Source organism: Cotesia glomerata, linkage group LG5 (genome assembly GCF_020080835.1).
Source record: "Cotesia glomerata isolate CgM1 linkage group LG5, MPM_Cglom_v2.3, whole genome shotgun sequence".
Lineage (NCBI taxonomy): Eukaryota > Metazoa > Arthropoda > Insecta > Hymenoptera > Braconidae > Cotesia > Cotesia glomerata.
The window spans coordinates 11,010,097-11,031,960 of NC_058162.1; the positions used below are offsets into that span (position 1 = coordinate 11,010,097).

Here is a 21,864-nt window from a genome sequence, read left to right on the forward strand (position 1 = left end):
TGCTTCTAACCGCGTAAAAATCGGTTTATTCATTCAAAAGTTATTGCGGTTCAAAAATTCAAAAAATAGTGTCATCAAATCTCTATCAGACTTTTGAGCTCGAAGAGCTTTAAAGCATAAGAAAGCAATCTCTTTGAGCTCGGAGAGCTCAAAATAACCCATAAATTGTATTTTTGAGCTCGAAGAGCTCAAAAACGTCATTGGTGCAATTTTAAGCGCCTAAGTATGGAATTAGCGGGAAGTTGCAGGGATGGCCTTCAGGGTCAACCGTTTTCCTAATTTTTTTATTATGAATAATAATTATTATTGTTATAAAAAATAAGTAGTAGTAATTAATAATAATTGTTATTAACATAAAAATTTGTAATTAACAATTATTACAATTACTACTATAAAAATCGTTTATGAACACAAAAAAATATATAAATTAATTTTTTAACAAAAAAACAAAAATTAATAATTTCTTCAATTTTGGAGGGTATTATTTTACGAACAGGGATTATTTACTGTCCAGTTTGTACAGCTAAGGAGTAAGGAGGTAGGAGGAGAGGATTATTTATGTTAAATTAACCTAATACACTCCGTAAATAAGAAATAAATAAAAATCGCCTTGCCCTAACCGAGAACCGAACTCGGAACCTATCGCTCGCCAGACTTACGCGCTACCCCCCGCATCGCTACACGGCCGACTGAGAAAAGTTGAATCTCAGTAGTCACATAAACTTTTTGAATGACGCGTCTTCAAATGACTAAGGTCTAAGTGGAATCTGAAAAGGAACTTTACGAAGAAATTAAATGAATAATAATAATTATATCTACAGACATTCAAAATTGAAATTTAGTTTCCCATTCTCAATTATTTATCTTATACTTCTATTTTGAATTGTAAGATTCGGTAATTGTTTATTTTCACGGGGTGTGAAATCAACATGTTTAGATTATTTTCTACTTAAGGAGGTCCTTTCGCTCCAGTTGAGTCAAAACAATTGTAGTAGTCAATATACGATAAACTAAAATAAAAAACCCATAAAAATTTATAAAATTAAATAATAAATAGTATATGAGGCATTAATCGTTGAAATTTTGAAAAAAAAAAAAAAAAAAAAAATAGTTAAATACAAAAATTAATTTGACTCTTTCAAATCAGCTGCTAGTAACCTGTCCGTGATTTGGCAACGCTGTACTTCGGTTGTTTACATTTTCATTTGCACAATATAACCTTAACCACGTTTAAGTTTTTGCAGTCAGTGGCTGCGTTCGGGTTTACTAAGTTCTGAGCAGGACTGACTTTATCTACCAAAAAATTAATTTTAGACACACTTAAATAAATATACCTTGCATTGTTTTGTTATAGATTTTTAAAAAAAATAATATAGTTACTTTAACTTGTTGTTACAAGATATACTAAGATCTGCAAGAACTTAGCAAACTTGAATGCAGCCAGTGTTAATAAATAAATTAGTTTGAATTTATTGAATGGTCTGAAGCTCGCGCGCTACGCAACGTTGCCAAATGTTTTGATTCCATTTTATTGTAGGTTATTTGAGAATTTTTTGTGATTTCTAAATATTAATTTCTCAATAAATATCTCGGTAACTGATATATTTTATTGCAAAAAAAGAAATCTGAATATTTCGAAAATCTAATTTTTAGTTTTTTTTTTACTTCGTCTAATCCATGACTGATAGTATAATTTGAGAAATACTGCAAACGTGTGACTTTCTCGTAAGACTCGGAACAAATACTAACATTTAAAAATTTTATTTTTTCAAAAATTTGTCCGGTAAAGTATAATTTAAACCTCACCATTAGATAAATAAGGACCTTAACTATTAGAAAAAAATTAAATTTACTCATAATCTAATATTTTTTATTTTACATTGGCGGCGAAAGGACCTCCTTAATAGATATATTTTTTTTTTTAGAATAAATCTAAAATAGAAAAATTTTTCAAAAATGTTAATTTTTGGGATAAGAAAAATTATGAAACATGTCAATTTTTTAACTAAAAACAAATTATGAAAAATGTCAAATTTTGGGTTAAAAAAAAGTTTTAGCAAAATATCTAAAAATTAATATTTTTGAAGAATTTTTTTTTCTACTTGTAGAATATTTTTTTTTTTATTAGAGTAAATCTAAAATAGAAAAATTTTTTTAAATTTTTTGAAAAATTTTCATTTTTGGATTAAAAACAATTGTGATAAATTTCAATTGTAGAATAAAAAAATATGAAAAACGTCAATTGGATTAAAAAAAAAAAAACTGAAAAAATATCAAAAAATTAATATTTTCGAAAAATGTTTTTTTTTTATTTGTTCATTTTTATCCATAGAATACGAAACAAATAACCAAAAATTGATAGACCAAGTGGATGAATTTTATTGACGATTTTCTATCAGAGCAAAATTTAAGTTAACATTTCAATTACGACAACTATAGTTTACTTTTAAAAACGTGAAACTAAATAATTACCTGCGACTCTTATATATTTTAAAACTTTTTGCAGTGAAAATGTGTGAACTAAGTTGAATTTAGAAAAGAATAATTTTTTCTTTCAAAATTCAAATTTTTGAAAAAAAAACCCCTTTTTTGAGGTTATTATAATTATTATTTATTTATTTACTTATTTATTTTTAATTTTTAAATGTCAACTTTTCATGAAAATTTGTTTGAAGTGATTGTCCCGAGCGATTCCGAAATCTTATTAGCTAGAAATCTTAAAGAATTTGGCAAAAAATAAAAAACCTTTGACCAAGAGTATTAATCGATTCCAAAAACTAATTATCTTTTTACCTTAAAAAACAACGCCATTTTTGCAATTGCTGAATACAGATATTTTATAATTTCACTACTTTTGTTTTAGGCACACTCACCCACTCGGTTTCATGGTATTATTTATTTAATAAGAAAAGTTGAAAATTTGTTATCTGACAGTATATGTAGAATTCATCTGTCAACTCTACAAATTCAAGGGGGTCTTCTGGTTTGACGCCCTGATTTTTGAGCATTTTTTTAGGATTTTTTTATAAAGACCAATGAAGAGATAGAACTTTAAACTTTTTGTTATTTATTTATACATATTTCAAGGGTGTATAGTTAAATTATAGCCATGAGTGGAACCACAGTAGAACCACCACCAAATCACGATGGATCCACGATGAATCCACAACAAAACCACAAATTAACTTACGGTTGAATCACAGTAAAACCACTGTGGAACCACGGCAGAGTCACGACAGTTCCACTATAAAACCGTAGGTGGAACCATGATGGAACTACGATCGAACCACAATAGATTCACAGTTAATCCACTGTAAGACCGCTGTTGAACTACGGTGGAATCGCAATGGCAAAATGGCACAAAATCCACAATGGATCCACCGTGGTTCCATCGTGGCTCCACAGTAAGTCCACTACTGCCGTGGTTCCATCGTGGATCCACCGTGGTTGCTAAACTGCGAGGGAGACAGAGACTAGAGGTGTTTTCGACAACGCTGCGGACAAAAAACTACTTACGGCTCTGGTCAAGCGATGAGGAAAGCCCCGCAAATTTTTTTAAGAAATTTTTTTTCAGCAATTTAACGTTTTTGAAGATGTTTGAAAAAATTATTAATATATTCTAAAATGTTCAAGGAACAAAGTCAAATTTTTTTGAATAATTTTAGTAAATATTGAAGATTTAATAAACAAAATATAATTGAGCGCGGCGTCACGCTCATAGGGTGACCAGTCTAGGGTTAAAAAAGCATTGGTTAACAAATTTTTTAATAAATATATAGTATATAAATTATCCTGCACAGAAAAAAAAATAGGTGCTGTAATAGATCCTGTGGGAGCAACATGATATGCGAACGCAATTCAATTCTTTGAATATTTAAAAATTTTCACTTCTGGCTAGAAGAAAATATTTACATTTCACTCCAAATTTTTATAACTTAAAACAATTGAACTTGTTTACATCGCCTTTCTAGATACATGAATTATTACTATATTTCACTTTTTAGTTTACTTTGAAAATAAGTTTGTACTGTGTATGCGTATAGCGTCTAAAAATTCTAATCGCCTTTTTTGATGGTGCTGTCAATATGCATAAATACGTTACACATTGTTAATGAAATATTATTAGTATATTCCTACATAGAGCGAATAGCTTACAACTATAATAAATTTTCTCTTCTTCAACTGAACTTAAGTACGCATGTCGTAGGAAATATGAACAAATTTTCCTGAAAAATATCCATACCGTGGTTAAGTTTTTTCAGGGTAGATTCATAAGACTTATTTCTCTCTATCTTTTTTTGTGGATTATTCATTACAAGTAATTCCTATTAGACCGAAGTAAAAATAATGTTGAGTATTTTCCCCTAGTATTTGACTGATGTATACATATACAATTATTCGGTACAAGTAATTTATAAAGGTTAAATTTAGGGTTCATTTAAGTCAGTTTTAAATTTGAAACACAGGAGTTTACTGGCACATTCTACTACTTTGTTTTAATTTTTGGACTTTGCGATTGTAAGACCTTTAATAAAATTATATATTATAAAATTTAAAGAACATATTTTGTATAACGTGTGATTTTTCGTTACATTAATTTTCTAAACAATTTGATTAATTTTTGTATCTATTCTTTCGCTATTAAAATACATACAAATAGAAACGAACAGAACTCAACTCATAATTCGTAGAGGGCTTTGTTACATATGTGTTCAATATTCTTCGTGTGGGTGGATCCGTACATAAGTGAGAGATCGAGTGAGTCGTGCCATCCGGTAAAAAAAAAGACAAGCTGAGTACTACTGGTCTTGGAAGCACTTGAGTGACGGAGAAAGAAGTTGTGCTGGTTGTGTGGCTCTTAAAAAGGGCCGTGACACACAACACAAGTAAAGTTACTAAAGAGGGAGTATTATATGGAAGTTATAGTAGTGGAGTGTTGTTTTCTCGACGATGTGTTGTATATCAATACAACTACATGTAAGCATGCTTGCATTTATTTATTTATTTATTTATATACATATATATATATATATATATATATATATATATATATATATATATATATATATATGAGTGGAAAAATAGAGAAAATTAAGGGTAGGCCGTACTAAATGGATTTTCAGAAATTTTATTTTTCTAATTACGTCATATAAATTTTGAAATCAAATAAAATGAAGTTTCCAAAAATTACATGACTAGTTATTGTAGAAGCTTTATAATGGTTCATTTAAAAATTTTTTCAAAAAGTAATTAGAAAAATAAAATTTCAAAAAATAAATTTATTACGGTCTAGTCTTAATGCAGAGTAAAAGAGAAAACATGAAATGTATCTTTAAATATGTCTTTCAATTCTAATTCATCTGGATGAATATAGATAGAAAAAGGAAGGACTGACTCAGACGGTTGGAGTGAGATCACGATAGGGATCAAGTATAAGAGAAAGAGAGAAGAAAAAAGGGAATGTTCTGATCCAAGTGAAGTGAGCACGACAGTCGCGCGGCACGCGGCGCACTGTACGCACGGGTTTCGCGTTGCGTTTCAAATTATATTTATATATTGTATGTTATATCTTCTTTATTATATTCTTCCTTATACATTTATACGTCTTTACATTTTACATCTGTATCTATATTCATATAAATATCTTCGTATCTTCCAATGTTAATAAATCATCATTATCACAAACACCTATCAAACTCTTGAAACGACATCTATTAGACTTTTAAGACTCTCCAGCATCCCTGCACACGTTCTTGACAGCTGTTATCACAGTATCTTCAGCTGACTAGTGGTCTACACATGGATTCACATCAATGGTTTGTTTTCAAAGTATATTACTTATACTTTGTGTTTCTCAAGAAATGACTAATAGTGATTTTTTTATCTTTTTTTTTTTTTATTTTGTAATCAAAGGTTTGATAATTATTTTAGTTCAAATGTCACGGAAAAGTAATTATTAACATTTATAGTTGTGTTAAATTTGTTGAATGAGAGTGATGAAAAAAATGAGGAATCGGAGATAAAAAAGTAGAGAGTGAAATGCAATTTCAAAAGAGACAGAGCTAATGCACGAGCAAAGTACAAAAGTGAAAAGTTTAAAGTTTTCTTCGATTTAAATTGGAGTATGTATTTGTGCAAAGTGTGAATTGTGCACATGTGCACTTGTACTTATGTATATCCATAAAATGCTATAATTTTATAAACGAATTTCAGTGACAGTCGGGTTTTAAAGTACTTTAATTTATGGTTATTTAATTATTGAATAATCTAATTGATTTATAAACATCATTTGCTAATCAGATCTTAAAGTTTTATTAATAAATATAATTTTCAGTATTAATTGGCTAAATTGTTGATAAAAACTTAACATGATATTTTAGTTATTAGTAATAGCCTTGAAAGTTACTGTAAATTATGAAATATTAATACAAAGGTATCGTAGTATACTGGTGAATAAAAAGAGTTTATGCTTATTAGTATATTTTATACATTGCATTACTTAGTGAGCATTACTCCTGTAACTTAAATGTTTACGTCAGAGTATTCGCTGCAGCTGCAAGCATGAACTAGCTTCTGTATTGGGACTTTCTTGTTGATGCACAGAGAATTTTCTTATTTACTATTGTTTTTTGGTTGATCGTGCAAACCGATTTATTATTTACTTTAACGACGAACGAAATGTATATATATATATATATATATGTGCGCGCGCCGGTTGTGTGTTAACATATTATAACTTATGAACGATCACGATTTGGTTGATGGCGTTTGAAAGGGTTTTAATAAACTTAGATTTTCTGAAAATTTGAATCAATTCACTTCAGTGGATTTAGAGAAATTATTTAAAATAAAGTTTTTGATAGAATACTTTTTTTGAAAAATTCTCAAATGACTGTCCCGATCGATATCAAGATTTGAACAGCTGTATTCCCGAAAAAATTGTGTTAAATGCTGCAGTTAAGATTGAAATTGAACGATTCGTATGAATAATGTCGAGAACAAATAAGTTTTTACTAAATAATTATTTAAATAATTTTCGAATTAATAGTTTGGTCAATTTTTGAGATTCAATTAAATTTTTAATGCTTAAAAAACTGCATTGAATACCGTAAGCCACTAATATATACTTAATAACGTTAATTCTACAATAGTAAATATTAAGGTTCATTGTTGATAGCCCTAGCGGTTTTATAAATGCCGAAAAAATGTCGCAATTATACAGTATTAATGTGGTATTTTTTCAGCATTTTTTCGGTTGTTTTGGTCAGTTTTTTTATCGAAAAATTACGGAACATTTACCGTAAAAATGCGATACATTTACGCTGAAAATGCGGCATATTTACGGTAATAAGGCGGTAAGATGATTGTATTAAAACCATATTTAAAAAATGGTGTCAAATTAAATAACGCTCGGACTGGGATTCGAACCCAGAACCTCCTGGGGACATGTCGGCTACTCTACCATTTGAGCTACCCGGTCTATACCATATTGTTTTTTTGCTTATTCTATATACATTAAGCCACACCGTCCATCTTACGATAAGCATATTTAAAATTCAATAATATAATTATATATGTGAAACAATATAACTTTTCGATTTTAGAAAATTTGCAATTTTCTAAGTGAGAAATTAAAAATTGAAATTAAAATTAGAATATATTTACTTAACATATGTATTATTTTATATTAATTATCGCTAAATACCTAATTAAAAAATAATATTCTACATATTTTTTATTCAAAAACAGTATTTGTTTTTTGCAAAGTAGCGATGGAGAATAAAAAGCAAAATTTGAAATTTTTCATTTTATTCATTTCTAACATAGAAGTGAACTAAAAATAAAACTAAATCTTTAATAATTGTCCATTATGTCAGAAAATATTCGGCAAAATTACTGTATTATTACGGTAATTATTTGGAATTTTTGGGTAAAATTTGGGCATTAATGCGGTAATTGTATAGTATATTTTTGGTAACTGTACAGCATAAGTGCAGTATATATACTGGATAACTACTGTATAAAAACTGGCCAAAACAACTATAGTTTAACCGCATTATTACCGAATTATAACGGTAAATATACGGCATGAGCATAAATGCCGAAAAATTACGGTATTTTTACGGCATTATCAAAACCGCGAGGGAGGTTATCAGTGGAAAAGGATACATATTCTTGAGCAAGTTTAAATAAATCTAAACATCTTCGATTAAACTCTTCGGTGCTCTTATCCTCATTCATTGACCGCTTAATTGCTCCAGGCATTCGGAGATGCGAATAAATAAACCATTTAGGGAAAGAGCGTACAAAACGAGTTCTAGAGGCCTTGACAGACGGCCTTTACAAGAAACAAGTAACGTGTCATCAGTAACGCATTCCCATTTATTTATGTAGTTAACATGGTCATATTTTTAATATTTTTTATCTTACACAAGAATTTGATCCTATTTTGATTTCCGATCAAATCCACAGATTCGGTAGAATCTGGCGCCAAGGTCCGTTCAAAAATCCCGTTGTAAACGGAGCGCCAGACTACCGACTGTGTTTACTGTAAGCAGAACGGTATTTCGAGGTTGCAAAATTTTATTTAATTATATGGTTCTCCTTTTTCCAAAATGATATATTATAAAAGTAATTTATACTTTATTTTACTGATATTAATTAATTATAATCAATTATAACACTTAATTCACTTAAAATTATTAAATTTTATCAGCACAAACTATAGTAAGCCCAGAAATTTTGATCCTGACTTTTTTTCGATGGGGCATGGTGACCGCCACAGACTAGATAAAATGAATATGTGTAGTAATCCTTCCTATAAACACGCAACTACAGTAAAAAAAGTGATTCATAGCTTGCATCTATGGCCACCAGGGTGCACTGGAATTATTTCTACATAAACTGTAGCTTCAACGAGATAGCTCACTAAAATTAGCACCCCAGAGTTTTTTTTTTTAATATATATATATATATACCGTAAGCAGAATAGTTTTTTGAGGTTACAAATTTTTTTTCAAATTTATTTTGATTTTTTTTTTATATGATATTTTATAATAGTACAACTTTGGAACGTACTTGGTGTGCGTCATTGTGTACTTCAATTTTTTTTAAAAGTCCTAGTAGATAGATTTTAGGAATTTCATAAAAAGTGAAATTTTTCGTAACCACGCACACTAAATACGTTCCAAAATTGTTTCTTTTAATTTTTAAATTTACAACAAAATTTTTTTTAATTTCCGAAAATCATATACAACCATATCGGTTACTTGGATTTTTTAATTTTTTATTTTATATCTTTTTGTAAAGAAATAAAAATTTTTTTTCTTTATAATCTTATGAACGTGGACTTGGCGTGATTTTTTTACAGTGAAACTGTTTTTGTTCGGATTTACATAACTATTTACATTTGCTTATTCTATATAGTGTAAGAGTAGAAATTACATAAACCGATTATTGATTCTTAATATCAAATTCGTTTCTGATTAAATACGTGATTTTAACTGGTTTCAAAATAATTGGGAATTTATTTAATGATTAGGGGACGGACGGGCAAGACGGAGAGGGCGGGTAAAATGAATAATCGTTTTAAATCGCTGGTCGGTCGATAGAAACATTTTAGACAGCAATCTATCAATCTATTATGTAACTACACTTACCGTTATCGATAAAGCATTGGTTTTGCATACTTGTGGGAATTTTTTTTATAAATATTGAAATTTAGGAAAAAAAAAAAAATTTTAAATCGTAAGTATACAGTACTTAGTTTAATGTTGTTAAGGACGATGCAGATTTGATTTTTTTTCTTCATATTCAGGACGCGGTTGATATTTTTGCGACGATTGTTTTGATTGAAATGTATTTTCCAATCAGTATTCGTTTTACGCGACCTGAGTATTCATTTGCCCGCCCTGGTAGGGCAAAACGGATAATGTTGACTTTTTTTTAATTTCGAAGAAGAATTTCTTTGTTATTATTTTTATTTTACTTTAATTATAAACTTCAATTACCCAAAAAATTATTAGCCAAAGTTAAGAATGGATATGATTGTAATATATATTTGTTATTTCATTTTCAAATTAACATATCCGTTTTGCCCGTCCTTCCCCTAGTGTTTTGATAATCTCGCTTTAATTTAAACTCCGTAACAACAAAGAGTTAAGAACTGAGGTAGCTCTAACTATTTTATATGATTTTTTTTTACTCAGGCAAGTGTAAGCAAAAATTAAAGAGTAAACTTATAAAAAATAAAGAATAAAAAATTTATATTAAAGCTCTACAAAATAAATACGTCAATTAATAATTAGTTTAATGAAGATAAAATTTAGCGGTTTATTGTTTGATTATGATTAGATAGGACAAAACATGAACAAAACAATTGATTTGGTTCAAAAACAAAACTTTCGAATTAAGAAAGTCATTTTAAAGATTTTTATTACTATTTTCTTGAATTAAGACGAAAAATTCTTCAATCAAGTAAAATTTCCTTAAACCACGAAAAATATCTTATTTCAAAAACTTTTTTGATTGATTCAACATAATAAAAATCGTCAAAAAGATTTGTATGGGTTATAAATTTTTCTTTTTAATCAAGTGTATGTTTTTAATCGGTATTTTGAAATACGAAGTGCTTTTTTTGAAAATTTTTAACTCATTCATGGGTATAGAACACTTCCAAACTTAACCATCACCCGCCTTCATATTAATCAATAGTTTCACTGTGTTTTGGAAAATAGAATCAGGGTTTAGCTTAAAGTTACTTTTGTCGAGAAATAATCAATTTTGCTGTATTTTAAACTGTAATTAACTGTTGTTCAGCATTGAATTGCATTACTTGAAATTATAAATACTACGCATTTCAATTAAAATTTTATTTTCAGTTACAAGTTTTTCTTTTTGTAGAACATTTAAATTTGTTTTCTTAAATTAATTTAATGGCACTAGTATATTATACAAATAAACTATGCATTGACACTAAATACACTGTAAAAAATCGGGAGTAAATTTCACTCTGCATTCACTTCCATCTCTCGGAGTACCAGAGTAAAGTAATTCAACACTCTGCGTTCAGAGTGAATCCGGAGTTTTTTTTCAGCGGAGTGATTTCGGAGTGATTCCGGAGTGAATCTAGATTTTAATCCGGAAATCATTCGAGTACGAAGTTCTTATACTAAAATCAATTATTTATTTAACTGAAGCAAGTTTTATTTGCCAAATTATTTTTTTCGTTAGTATAAAATAAATGCATGTATATATTAGGGTACCCAAAAAAAAATTCTTTGAAAGTTTGGGCCCTTAATATTAATATTAAGTCCTCGATCAAGGCGTGTAAAGATTTCCCATTAAAAAAACATAGAAACTCTGATTTTTTATCTGTAAATTTCTGCAGCTCAGTGGCATTTTCTAGCATCGCTTCGAACATGGACGGGTTTTTTTCAGAATTAAATGCTTTGCAAACGTGTCCATTGCGGCCAAGCCGTAACTCGAACCGGCGAGGTAATACAGGCTTCTAAACTTGATTTTTTTCCATAAAATTCGCGTTATCTCATGAATGACAAGAGCTTCAGAAAAAATGTAAACAACAAATTTGTAGAAAATTCAATTTCCTACAAAAAAGATCCTAAGCACCAAGTCGCTAAAATCAATATTTTCAGAGATATTTAATGATAAATTTTTTGTAATTTCAAATTTTTATCAAAAATTATAAAAAATATCATATATATATATTAGGGTGTGCCAAAATGTAACTCCCGTGGAGAACCTTTTAAAATTGGAATTTTGAGTTCCGCTTTTAACAGGGGCTGCGTTTGGGCATTTCCTGAGATATTTTGGTGTGAGACGATGTATTTGATTTTCATAGAATTTTTTAACAGAAGCTTAGTTTGGGCATTTCCGGCGAAAATTCAAAATTTGGCCGGTAGTGCCCATTTAAATCTCCTGTTAAAAATCCTATAAATAATTAAATGAATCCTCTCACCCTGAAATATCGCAGGAAATGCCGAAACACAGCTGCTGTTAAAAGTGGAACTCAAAATTCCAATTTTAAAAGGTTCTCCACGGAAGTTACATTTTGGCACACCCTAATATATATATATATATATATATATATATATATATATATATATATATATATATATATATATATATATATATATATTAAAGGAGTAGAGGGAAAAATTCTTCTCAGGGTCGCTGCGATCAGTGACCATATGCAAACTAAAACAAAAAAAAATTTAAATAAGAATAGATATTTATATAAATATTTTATTAAGTATTCTTTGTTCGCAGAATACGTAGGAAGCAGACACGTTTCTTGGAAGTACGAGACCCTGCGGAACGAAATAAGTCTTCGAAAAGGATCAAGATGCTTTTTAGAGAACCGGAACAATCAATCAGAGTAGCAAGCATTAAACTAAAAAATTAAATTTTAAATTCGAAAAATGGTCATTACTTCAGTCGGACGAAATAAAAAGGATTGAAAAAAAGGTAGTAAAAAAATCAAGAGAAATAATACGCAGAGTTTAAGTTGATTTTAATGATCACCATTAAAGTATGCTGAGAAGCAATTCGTTTAGTAGGAAACTTTGCTTAAGTCATAAGTCTGCATGAGTGAGTCCATCCTGCAATTTAAGATTTTAAAATATGAAAAAAAATCACTCCTGGATATTCGTCTAGATCAGTTATTAGAATTAGTATAGAAAATTTTTTCTACTTTTTTGTACATTAGTTTAGATATAATATTCAGTTAGTTTTTGTTTGTTCATAATGGTGACTTTCGACGTCTGTGATATATAAATTAAATTTAATTGGAGACATCTCGATGTACTGCAATTGAAGGGACACTCGATTAAAAGTGTGACTAATCTGCAAAGAAGAAAAAAAAGACAAAGACGTTGAAAGGATAATATATAAAGAAAGATGTAAAATAAGACAAGTAATGAGCAAGAAATTTAAAACAAAGACGTCTAAACGAATGATTATAACAAAAATGCAAGAGAGAAGCGTTCTCGAGATTCTTTGGTGCACTTCCGGTCAATTGAGGTGGATATTCGAATGACTCGCGTTATATCAATTTATTATATCTTCTCTCTCACATCCTTAACATTATGCTGATCATTCAACAGCCAGGACAAAGGTAGTTGGTGCGGATGAGTGCCCGGAGGCTTTACCGTTCGCCGATTTAAATAGTGAGTTTTTTTTCTTTTTAAATATATATTTTTCGTCTTATTATTATTATTATTATTATTATTATTATTATTATTATTATTATTATTATTATTCCTGCTTATGTTTCCTTAGTTTTTAAATATATTGATTTATGCTGCTAAATTTTTATTATACAGAGAACTGTAGTGTAAAGTTTGTTATCACAGAAAAAAAAGGGTCAAGCACTGGTGATATACTATATACGTTTTTTGTAATAATTATTCTGGTTCTTCTCTTGGATGCTATTGATAATTAGTCGGAGGGAAGGAAGTCGAATATGTATATGTATATGTATATACAGTAGAGCTCCGATAAATTCGAACCACATAAATCCGACTTAAAGAGAGAGAGAAAGCTATTTTACTCGTTTGTAGCATAGACTCTGTAAATTCTTGGTCTGAGAACCCTCGGTCCCACACTTTTGAATTTATAGGAGTTCTACGGTATATATTTTAAAATTATATATCTATTAAAATTTTGTATTCGATTTAAAAATTTTTTTAATGAGGTACGTGAACTCGTTATTAAAAATAACGTCAATACAACATATATTGGGGAGGAAGAAGGGGGGGAGTACTTAAGGAAGTAATAAGTTTTTTGGGATTAAAATACGCTGAATCTTATTTTTTTTAGTTATTTGTAAAGTAAATAACAAAAATTTTCAACTACCACACACACACACACACACACACGTGCGCGCGCGCGCGGTGACATTCTCGTCGAAATATTCAAAACTACTTCCCAGGACCATAATATATGGAGATCTGAGAAGAACTTGATTTTTGAAAACTGGAGGGAAACCAATAATTTTCTAATGTTTGTAAAAAAATTTTAGAAAAAAAAATATTTTTTAGTTTTTTTTAAATTAAAAAAATATATTTTTGAAAACTGTTAGAACTTTTAGGAAAAAAAAATTTTTTTACGAAATTTTTGGGACACCCCATTTTGCCCCCTCTACTCCGTCTTACTCCCACTTCCCCTATATAATAATATAAATTATAAATGAGTATTTTATTCGAGAAATAAAAAAGGAATAACTCATTATTTTTAATGACTTTCATTAAATATTTAGTATCAGAATGTGGAAGCAATAAGTCGTATGAAGTTTATTGTCATATTTAATATATAGCGATAATCTATAAATAATTTATGTATATCTTATCGTATAAAAAACTAATTAGTAACTATTGATAAATTCATTTGTTGAGTTAATAACTCAATAAGTCTGAAAATAGAATTTATTTGATTTTAAATATTGGTGTAAACTTAGATCAATAAAATTAAATATTTACCTATCATATTGTTGATGACACATTAAATTTTCAGATCGGCGGATGGACAGCCTCGCCTTGGGAAAGCCTATAACGTTAAAAATATAAAACGAGACAGGAAGACAGTCACCACAATATTCCTTTTAATTGGCTCAAAGATACGCGAGAGGAAGAAAAAAGTTCAAAAGAACCGTCTAAAGTCATACATAGTCTTTACATTAAGGCAAATTATAACGTCACGTTCTTGCGATGTAGCTAGTGGATGCATATATATCTGTATGCTAGAGGATATATACATCAATTTTTAAGCACATATGCATTGAAACTTGTTCATGTTGAAATGACGTTTTTCCTCATCATCTAGTGATGGATTTTCTAATTCTAAATAGGTTAAACTTTTTTCTTTAAAAGAAAATGATATATAGATACAGAGACAGTGTCAATAAAGTCTTTGTTCTAATAAAACACCTACAATAAATAAAATCTACATCTTTTTTAAAATAAATGATGTATTGTTGTAACGAGTTTTTTGAACATCTTAAAATTGATTAATGATTTACTGCTAATACTAATAGCCATCTTCAGTACCTTTAACGGATTATTCGATACCAACGTGACTTCATAAATGATTTTTATTAATAAACAAATAATATTTTTAAAGGTGATAAAAATACAAATTTTCTAATAAAAGGTGATACTGTCAATTTTATTGACACAGACTGGGTGTGTAACAACTGTGTATGTATTATCATTATTGCTTCAAGCTTATGTGTGAAAAAGTGTCGAGTGAAGTTTTATTAAATATTATTTATATATATATATAAATACAAGTAATCTTATTGATCTAGAAAATAGTGTGTTGAGTTATTTCATTCACATTATACTCAATTAGTGAGCAAGTTTTAATCGAGAAGCAACACTGAAGATGATGCTCTATATTACGCTTTTTTCTCTTGTAACCAACGTCTTGGCTGCTAAGTTACATACTCCCATGTACGCTGACGATAAAGTGGTAAGTTTTTTTTATGTTTTTTTTAATATTAAATGACTTATGACATTTGGTACGTAGGGAAAGTACTGATCAAAATAATCATCAAAGTTGTTTTTAATGAAAAGTTTATTGATTATGTGCTCAAATTAATTTCAAGAAAAACTATCATTAAATGAAAAAAGTACCACTCAACTTCATTCAATACAAAAAAGTAGATTTCAATGTTACAAAAGATAAAAAAAAAACAATATTTTTAACTATATAAAAACCACTCAAAACTATTACTGTTATAACATAGGACCTAAAGACTAAATTACCCATACTAATACAAAGGATAAAAAATTTTTTTTTCTTATAAAACCACAGTAGTTTCTTGTAGAGAATTTATTGAAGTTTCAGAAATCACACTTTAATTTTTTGTGCGATAATTGGTTGCTGAGATATTAAGAGTCGGCTATTTCTATGAAACTAGCAAGAAATATTGAAGAAAAAAAAATAAAAGTCAATTACAGCGTGATCCATAGAAAGAAAAACTCTTATTTTCTATTAAGAAGTTATTTGATAATAAAATCACGAAAATAAATCACGTACATTACTTATTTTAGGTAGATTTCTTTAGAGATATATCTATTATAGGCGGTCTTACATGGTAATTTTAGGAAATTTTTGTCTCAGTTGGTTTTATTTTGTCAAATTATATCGGAAAATAACATTGCTCTCAAACACACGTTTTTTCAATTAATTTCAAAAAATTAAATATATTTTCAAATTTTACAGGATATGTTTTACAATTTCCAGAATATTTTAGACAGATGAGAATCATCCTTAATTGATTTAAATGGACTAAGTACAATTTTGAGTTTTCCAGATGATTCTAGAAATTTTTAAAAACACACACATTCACTCAAGTTTAATCATATAATAAATACAATGTATAAGGAAAACATATAATAGTCTTACAATATATTTTTGACACCCACGGCCACCCGTTTCCACCCACTGTAACCAAACCACCATAGTGCATTAATAAAATTAACCGATCAGTTTGCGAGTAGTGGGCGATTAAATGTTGCTTGAATTTTCAAAAAGTTTGAGCTATATAAATTTTATCGAAATAATTTTTTAACCATGAAAGATAGCTTAAATTTAATCGATCTATCTTGAAGTTCTCGAGGTTATCTTTGATTTAAGCTATTATTTGTCTCTTTTTAGAGACAATAATAAATTTCTGGCCTTAACCTTTAAATAATGTTCATATATTAATTATTTTTTTTTTATGTTGGTTTAAAAAATCTACCTATTCATGCCGATTGTGGCCGAATGGTGCTTTAGTAAATTTCAAATGGCCACAATTTGTGAAATAACTAAGCAATTATGCTCGTTTTTTAACCTATTCAAAAGTTAATGAAGGTTCGATGATAAATATCGACACGATCCTTATTTCAAAAATAATTATAAAGTTTTTCTCTCCGACTAAGTGAACGGTCATTTCGTCAGCTGCAATGTCCATTTTTCAAGAAGTAATACATTTTTTTCGTTAAAAAGTTATCTTTTAAAAATGTATATTTTTTTACAATTCAAAAGATTTTCAATGTCCATTATTTTGGAACTCATCTAAGGTGATCTTTAAGATTGGTGTACCAAGTTTCACTAAGACTCGTTAAGAATTGTAAGCGCAATTGTAGTACCAAATTTCTAATCCAATGCCTTCTTTTGAGTTTTACTTTACTACTTTTAAAATTATAACAAAATTTTTAATAAATTCTGAAATACGGTTTATGTAATGCAGTAAGATATCTTGTTGTGAAATTTACCTAATTATAAAAGCAAGTTGAAAATAAATTTATAAGATGAATGTCATTGAACTTCATTCTTCAAGCAAATATAAATAAGAATAGAGAAAACTGATAAAACTTCGCTTTAAAGTGGGTAAACGAAAAATTCAATGTTCAAATTGAAATAAAACTCTTGCAGAGATGAAGAAGTATTTAATAGTATTGTAAGGAGTTAAATGAATTCACGATAAAAAGGTTTGAAGAAATCATTTGAAAGCTTAACTAAAAAAATCAATTCACCTCGGTTTTTATCTCAATTTGTTTTTATCTAGATAAACTGTTGAACTTACCTGAGATTTATCCTTTTCATATTGATCTTTTTTTTTCCTTTATTGGTAATATTTTCTTGACCAATGAATTCATGTTTTTACCTCCGTTTGTAGACTCTCCAAGACATTGAATATCCTCGAAAGCGGACAAGTAGGAATAGGATACAATACAAAATAAAAAAATACATCCTAAAACAGAAAAAAATTAAAGAGTTCTGCCTTTGATCTAGAGCAATCCCACTCGTCTTTACACTAGAACGATGTATAGCGTTGACTTTACTTTTATCTAAAAAATGTTATTATTATCTTTTACAGCAATTTTTATTCAGAAATTTTCCTAAATCAATAAATATAGTTACAAAAAACTTCTTTACTCGGCATTTATAAATTAAATATATTCTTTTCATTATTTCTGTTCATTAATACGATTGTTACATTTATTTGTTAAAAGGTTATCGTTCATTTTCATTGACAAAGACTAATATGCTGTTAAAGATTACACATCTTGAGGTCACGCAACAAAAACCCTCGGTCTGTTGACCTTACTTATCTCTACAGTCATCGATTTAATTAAATTATGAATCATCTTAGACCATTTCCTAATATACTATAGGTATAATACTGTTAGTTTATTCTTTTCCTTTATAAGTTTAGCTATAAAAATTATTTATAAATTTAAGTAAAAAAGGAGGTTGGAAAATCGAAATTTATGTATGTAACCGTTTTTCATTGAAAACTTTTGATGTGAAATATCTATAGCCGCACGTAAAACCGATTTCTGGCGTGGCGACGCGTGCCGTGGCGACGCGTCGCCACGCTATATGATGGTATATATATACAGTCTATATGCAGTAGTGTGTACGGTGTGGCGACGCGTCGCCATGCGCAATCGACTGTGCGATTCTCTCTCACTCGATCTGGCGTTAAGCGATCTTTCTCGCTACACTGAGCTCGGATACCTACAGTGTATACAGTGTTGTTTACTACAGTACACATAACCTGTGTTTTACTTGAAAACAAATTATTTTTCTGATAATAAAATGTCTGACCGTGATAATTTAGAGAGTGAAAGTGATCACCCTCCTGCAAAGAAAGCAAAATCACACTATGACACACTATCAAGTCATCAGTAAGTTAATTATATTTTTATAATTAAAGTATGCATTTATTTGTGTATTAGCAGTGTTATTCTGCGTGAAGTAGACGATCGTATGGCCAGAAGAAACAATGCCTTGTTTTTAGGCATTGGTGAATCTCAAATATCTACTCCTAATGAGCGTCAAGCAGATGACCTTTCTAGAGTTCAGAGTATTTGTGATACTCTTGCAAATAACGTCTCATTTTCCTCCTGCTCAAGACTGGGTAAATATTCATCCAACTCACTCCACCCTGGACCAATAAAGGTTACCTTTGCTAACCATGTTTCTGTTGATCAGATCATAACTGGACTAATAAAAGCAAAGAGAGCGAAGAACTCTCTGTTATCTGTGAAGAATCTGTCGATTATTCACGACTGTATCTAGGTGCGACAGGCGTGAGGGGTTCAGGAGGTCGGGTGGTGGTGTACTGATCGCATGTAGGAGTACGCTAAATGTTATACCTTTAAATTTTGAGGATATACAACTCCTCCCCAGGTTGAGACTGTGGGTGTTTTCTTTTTTTTTCATTAATCTTGGTATAAAAAAATATACAATAAACATCTATATTCCACCTGACCTGCATGCACATATCTACTCTGACCTCCCTGAGCTGCTCTCGTCTCACTCAGCTTTGAATGCTGGAGCATTGGTGTTGCTGGGCGACTTCAATTAGCCACACTATGTGGACTCTCTTATTAATCTGTTTGATTACTCATCGCGTTGCAGTGCCAATGCCCTTGCATCTATTATAACTAACTCTAGACTAATTAACTAATGCATAATATCATACTATAATCACCTACTTATTCATACAAATTATGTTGAATTATATTTTTATACTGTACTTTACTTTACTTTTATATAGTACAACGTATGTCAGCGTTAAACACCTTATACTTATATTTTATAATTTGTTAATGTTTTCCTTATCTTTTCTTTTGTTTTTTACATGCAACATGTATCAAATACTGTTAAACATACATCTCTGTATCTTTTTGTAACCTTGTAACTGGCAATACAGGCTGTTAGGTTTTGTTAAATAAAGAAATAAATAAATAAATTAAGCACGCGTATATTTGGTGTGTTTTGAGCGCCAGTAAATGTAAAATCTACTCTCTTGGTAGATTAAAATTCACATAAATTTCATTGCATATAATGTTTTTAAATTAATTATTAATTTTAATTTGATTCTTATTGAAATTAATGCATTAAAACAATTGCTTAGAGAATAAATTTATTAAGACTGACAGAATTGTATTTCAAAATCAGCTGATGGCGTGCAGCGCACGAATGTTTTTCTTATTTGCTATTAATATGAACATTAAAAAATTAATTAATTTTTCTAATCATAGTGGAATTTATAGTGAAACATTCATTATTGATATTTATAATTTACGGTCTTTAGTAATATATTGAAATAACTAGCTAAGATTCTTGAGTTTACTAATATATTGAAGTCAATTTAAATTTTTCTGTATATTTTAATAACATATTTTTTATAAATATTTCATAACCCAACAATCATCACAGGGGTCACAAAATATTATTAATCAAACTGAACATCACCAAGATCAGTTAAACACAAGACATACTATTAATGTTATGTAAGATTTTATTAATCTAATAGTACCAGAATATACTAATTTTTATTTAAGCTCTCAAGGAGGTACATATGACGAGGTGGTCTATGAGTATAGTAAAAGTCATTCTATTTCATTACTTTACGTAGCTTTAACACGAGTAACAAGTCTTGAAGGGTTGTTTATATGTAACAGTCAGGATAATTTAAGATTTTATCATGGAAGAAGAGTAGATCCATCAGTTTCAATTTTACAGCAAGAATTTAAAAGATTATCTCTAAACAAACTTACTACATTGCAAGGACTGATCACTGAATTTATAAACTCCAAAAATAAATTAACCATTTATACTTTAAACTGCCAAAGTCTCAGAAAACATACTACTGATTTACAAGATTCTATTTGTCAAAGGAGTAACTTTTTATTGCTAACTGAAACATGGCTTCCTGCAGATGAATCAGTTGACTTACCTAATTTTCATTGTATAGCTAAATTTAAGAGACAAAATGTTAGAGCCGCTGGAGTTGCCATTTATAAAAACAACAATACTTCACATATTACTACATTCAACATTGATTCAGTAATTCAAAATGCTACAGAAGTTCATGTCTCCCAAACATCTATTGGCGATATATGTGCTTCACACGTTAAACTAGAAGATTGAAGTGAATTGATGATGATTGTTGTGTACATTTCTCCTAATAAAAAAATAAATGATATCATTTCATTTTTACACGAGAGATTATTTCCGTACAGTCACAGAGGTTCAATAACTTTCAAAACCAATGAAGACAAACTACCATTGATTTTAGCAGGGGATTTCAATGTAAATTTTGCAAAAGACGAATCAACGCCATTAATTACGTTTCTCCAAGAAGAATTTCAGTTGAAAATTAATAACAATCCAAGAGAACCTACCACCAGATACGGAACAACAATAGATACTGTATTTATTAGATATCTTGATAATGTTATGTCCAATACTTTTGCAACATACTTCAGTTACCATCGACCAATTGTCACAGTAATACCGTCCTCAGAGGCAACATCGAATATAACTATTACCGAAGTCACTGATTAAACGAATTAAGTAGTCACGATTTGAAATAAATTCGTAAATTTTTGTATTTAATAAAAATAAATGGTTATTCAATAAATAGTCATCGTTATCTGGAAAAAAAATCGTAATATTTTATTTTATCATTATGACATATTTAGTTCCTATCACAATCTGTTCTTTTCTGCATATTACTTTTACAAAATAATGTCGATGTTTCACATCTGCCAGGCGTCCCGTGACGGCTCACATTTTTTTTACATTATTTCAAATTTAATATAATCTTCTCTCAAAGGTTAATTGAAGAAATCGATTGTTAGATCAATTTCTTTTCGTATAAATAATAAAGAATTGAAACATGCCCGAGAAAAAATTTTTCTATATAATCATATATGATTATATATAGAATCACATATATAATTATATACAATTATATATAATCATATATAATTATACATGATTATGTATGGATTTGTATATGAGCTTATATGTAATCATATATAATTATATATGACT

General features: G+C 29.1%; 1 protein-coding gene across 2 annotated transcripts in view; it reads left to right on the forward strand.

The window, feature by feature from the left end:
• Nucleotides 1–5,489: 5,489 nt before the first annotated feature.
• LOC123264625 (matrix metalloproteinase-17-like) overlaps nucleotides 5,490–21,864 on the forward strand; it is a 281,705-nt gene continuing 265,330 nt past the window's right edge. The window contains exons 1-3 of one of the 2 annotated variants that reach the window (XM_044728017.1): nucleotides 5,490–5,816; nucleotides 12,289–13,187; nucleotides 14,533–15,489. In XM_044728017.1, coding sequence (XP_044583952.1) covers nucleotides 15,403–15,489 — 87 coding nt within the window. In that variant the 5' untranslated portion in view covers nucleotides 5,490–5,816; nucleotides 12,289–13,187; nucleotides 14,533–15,402. Of the gene's footprint in view, nucleotides 5,817–5,921; nucleotides 6,123–12,288; nucleotides 13,188–14,532; nucleotides 15,490–21,864 lie in introns of those variants that run through there. The other variant, XM_044728018.1, reaches the window with a different exon arrangement.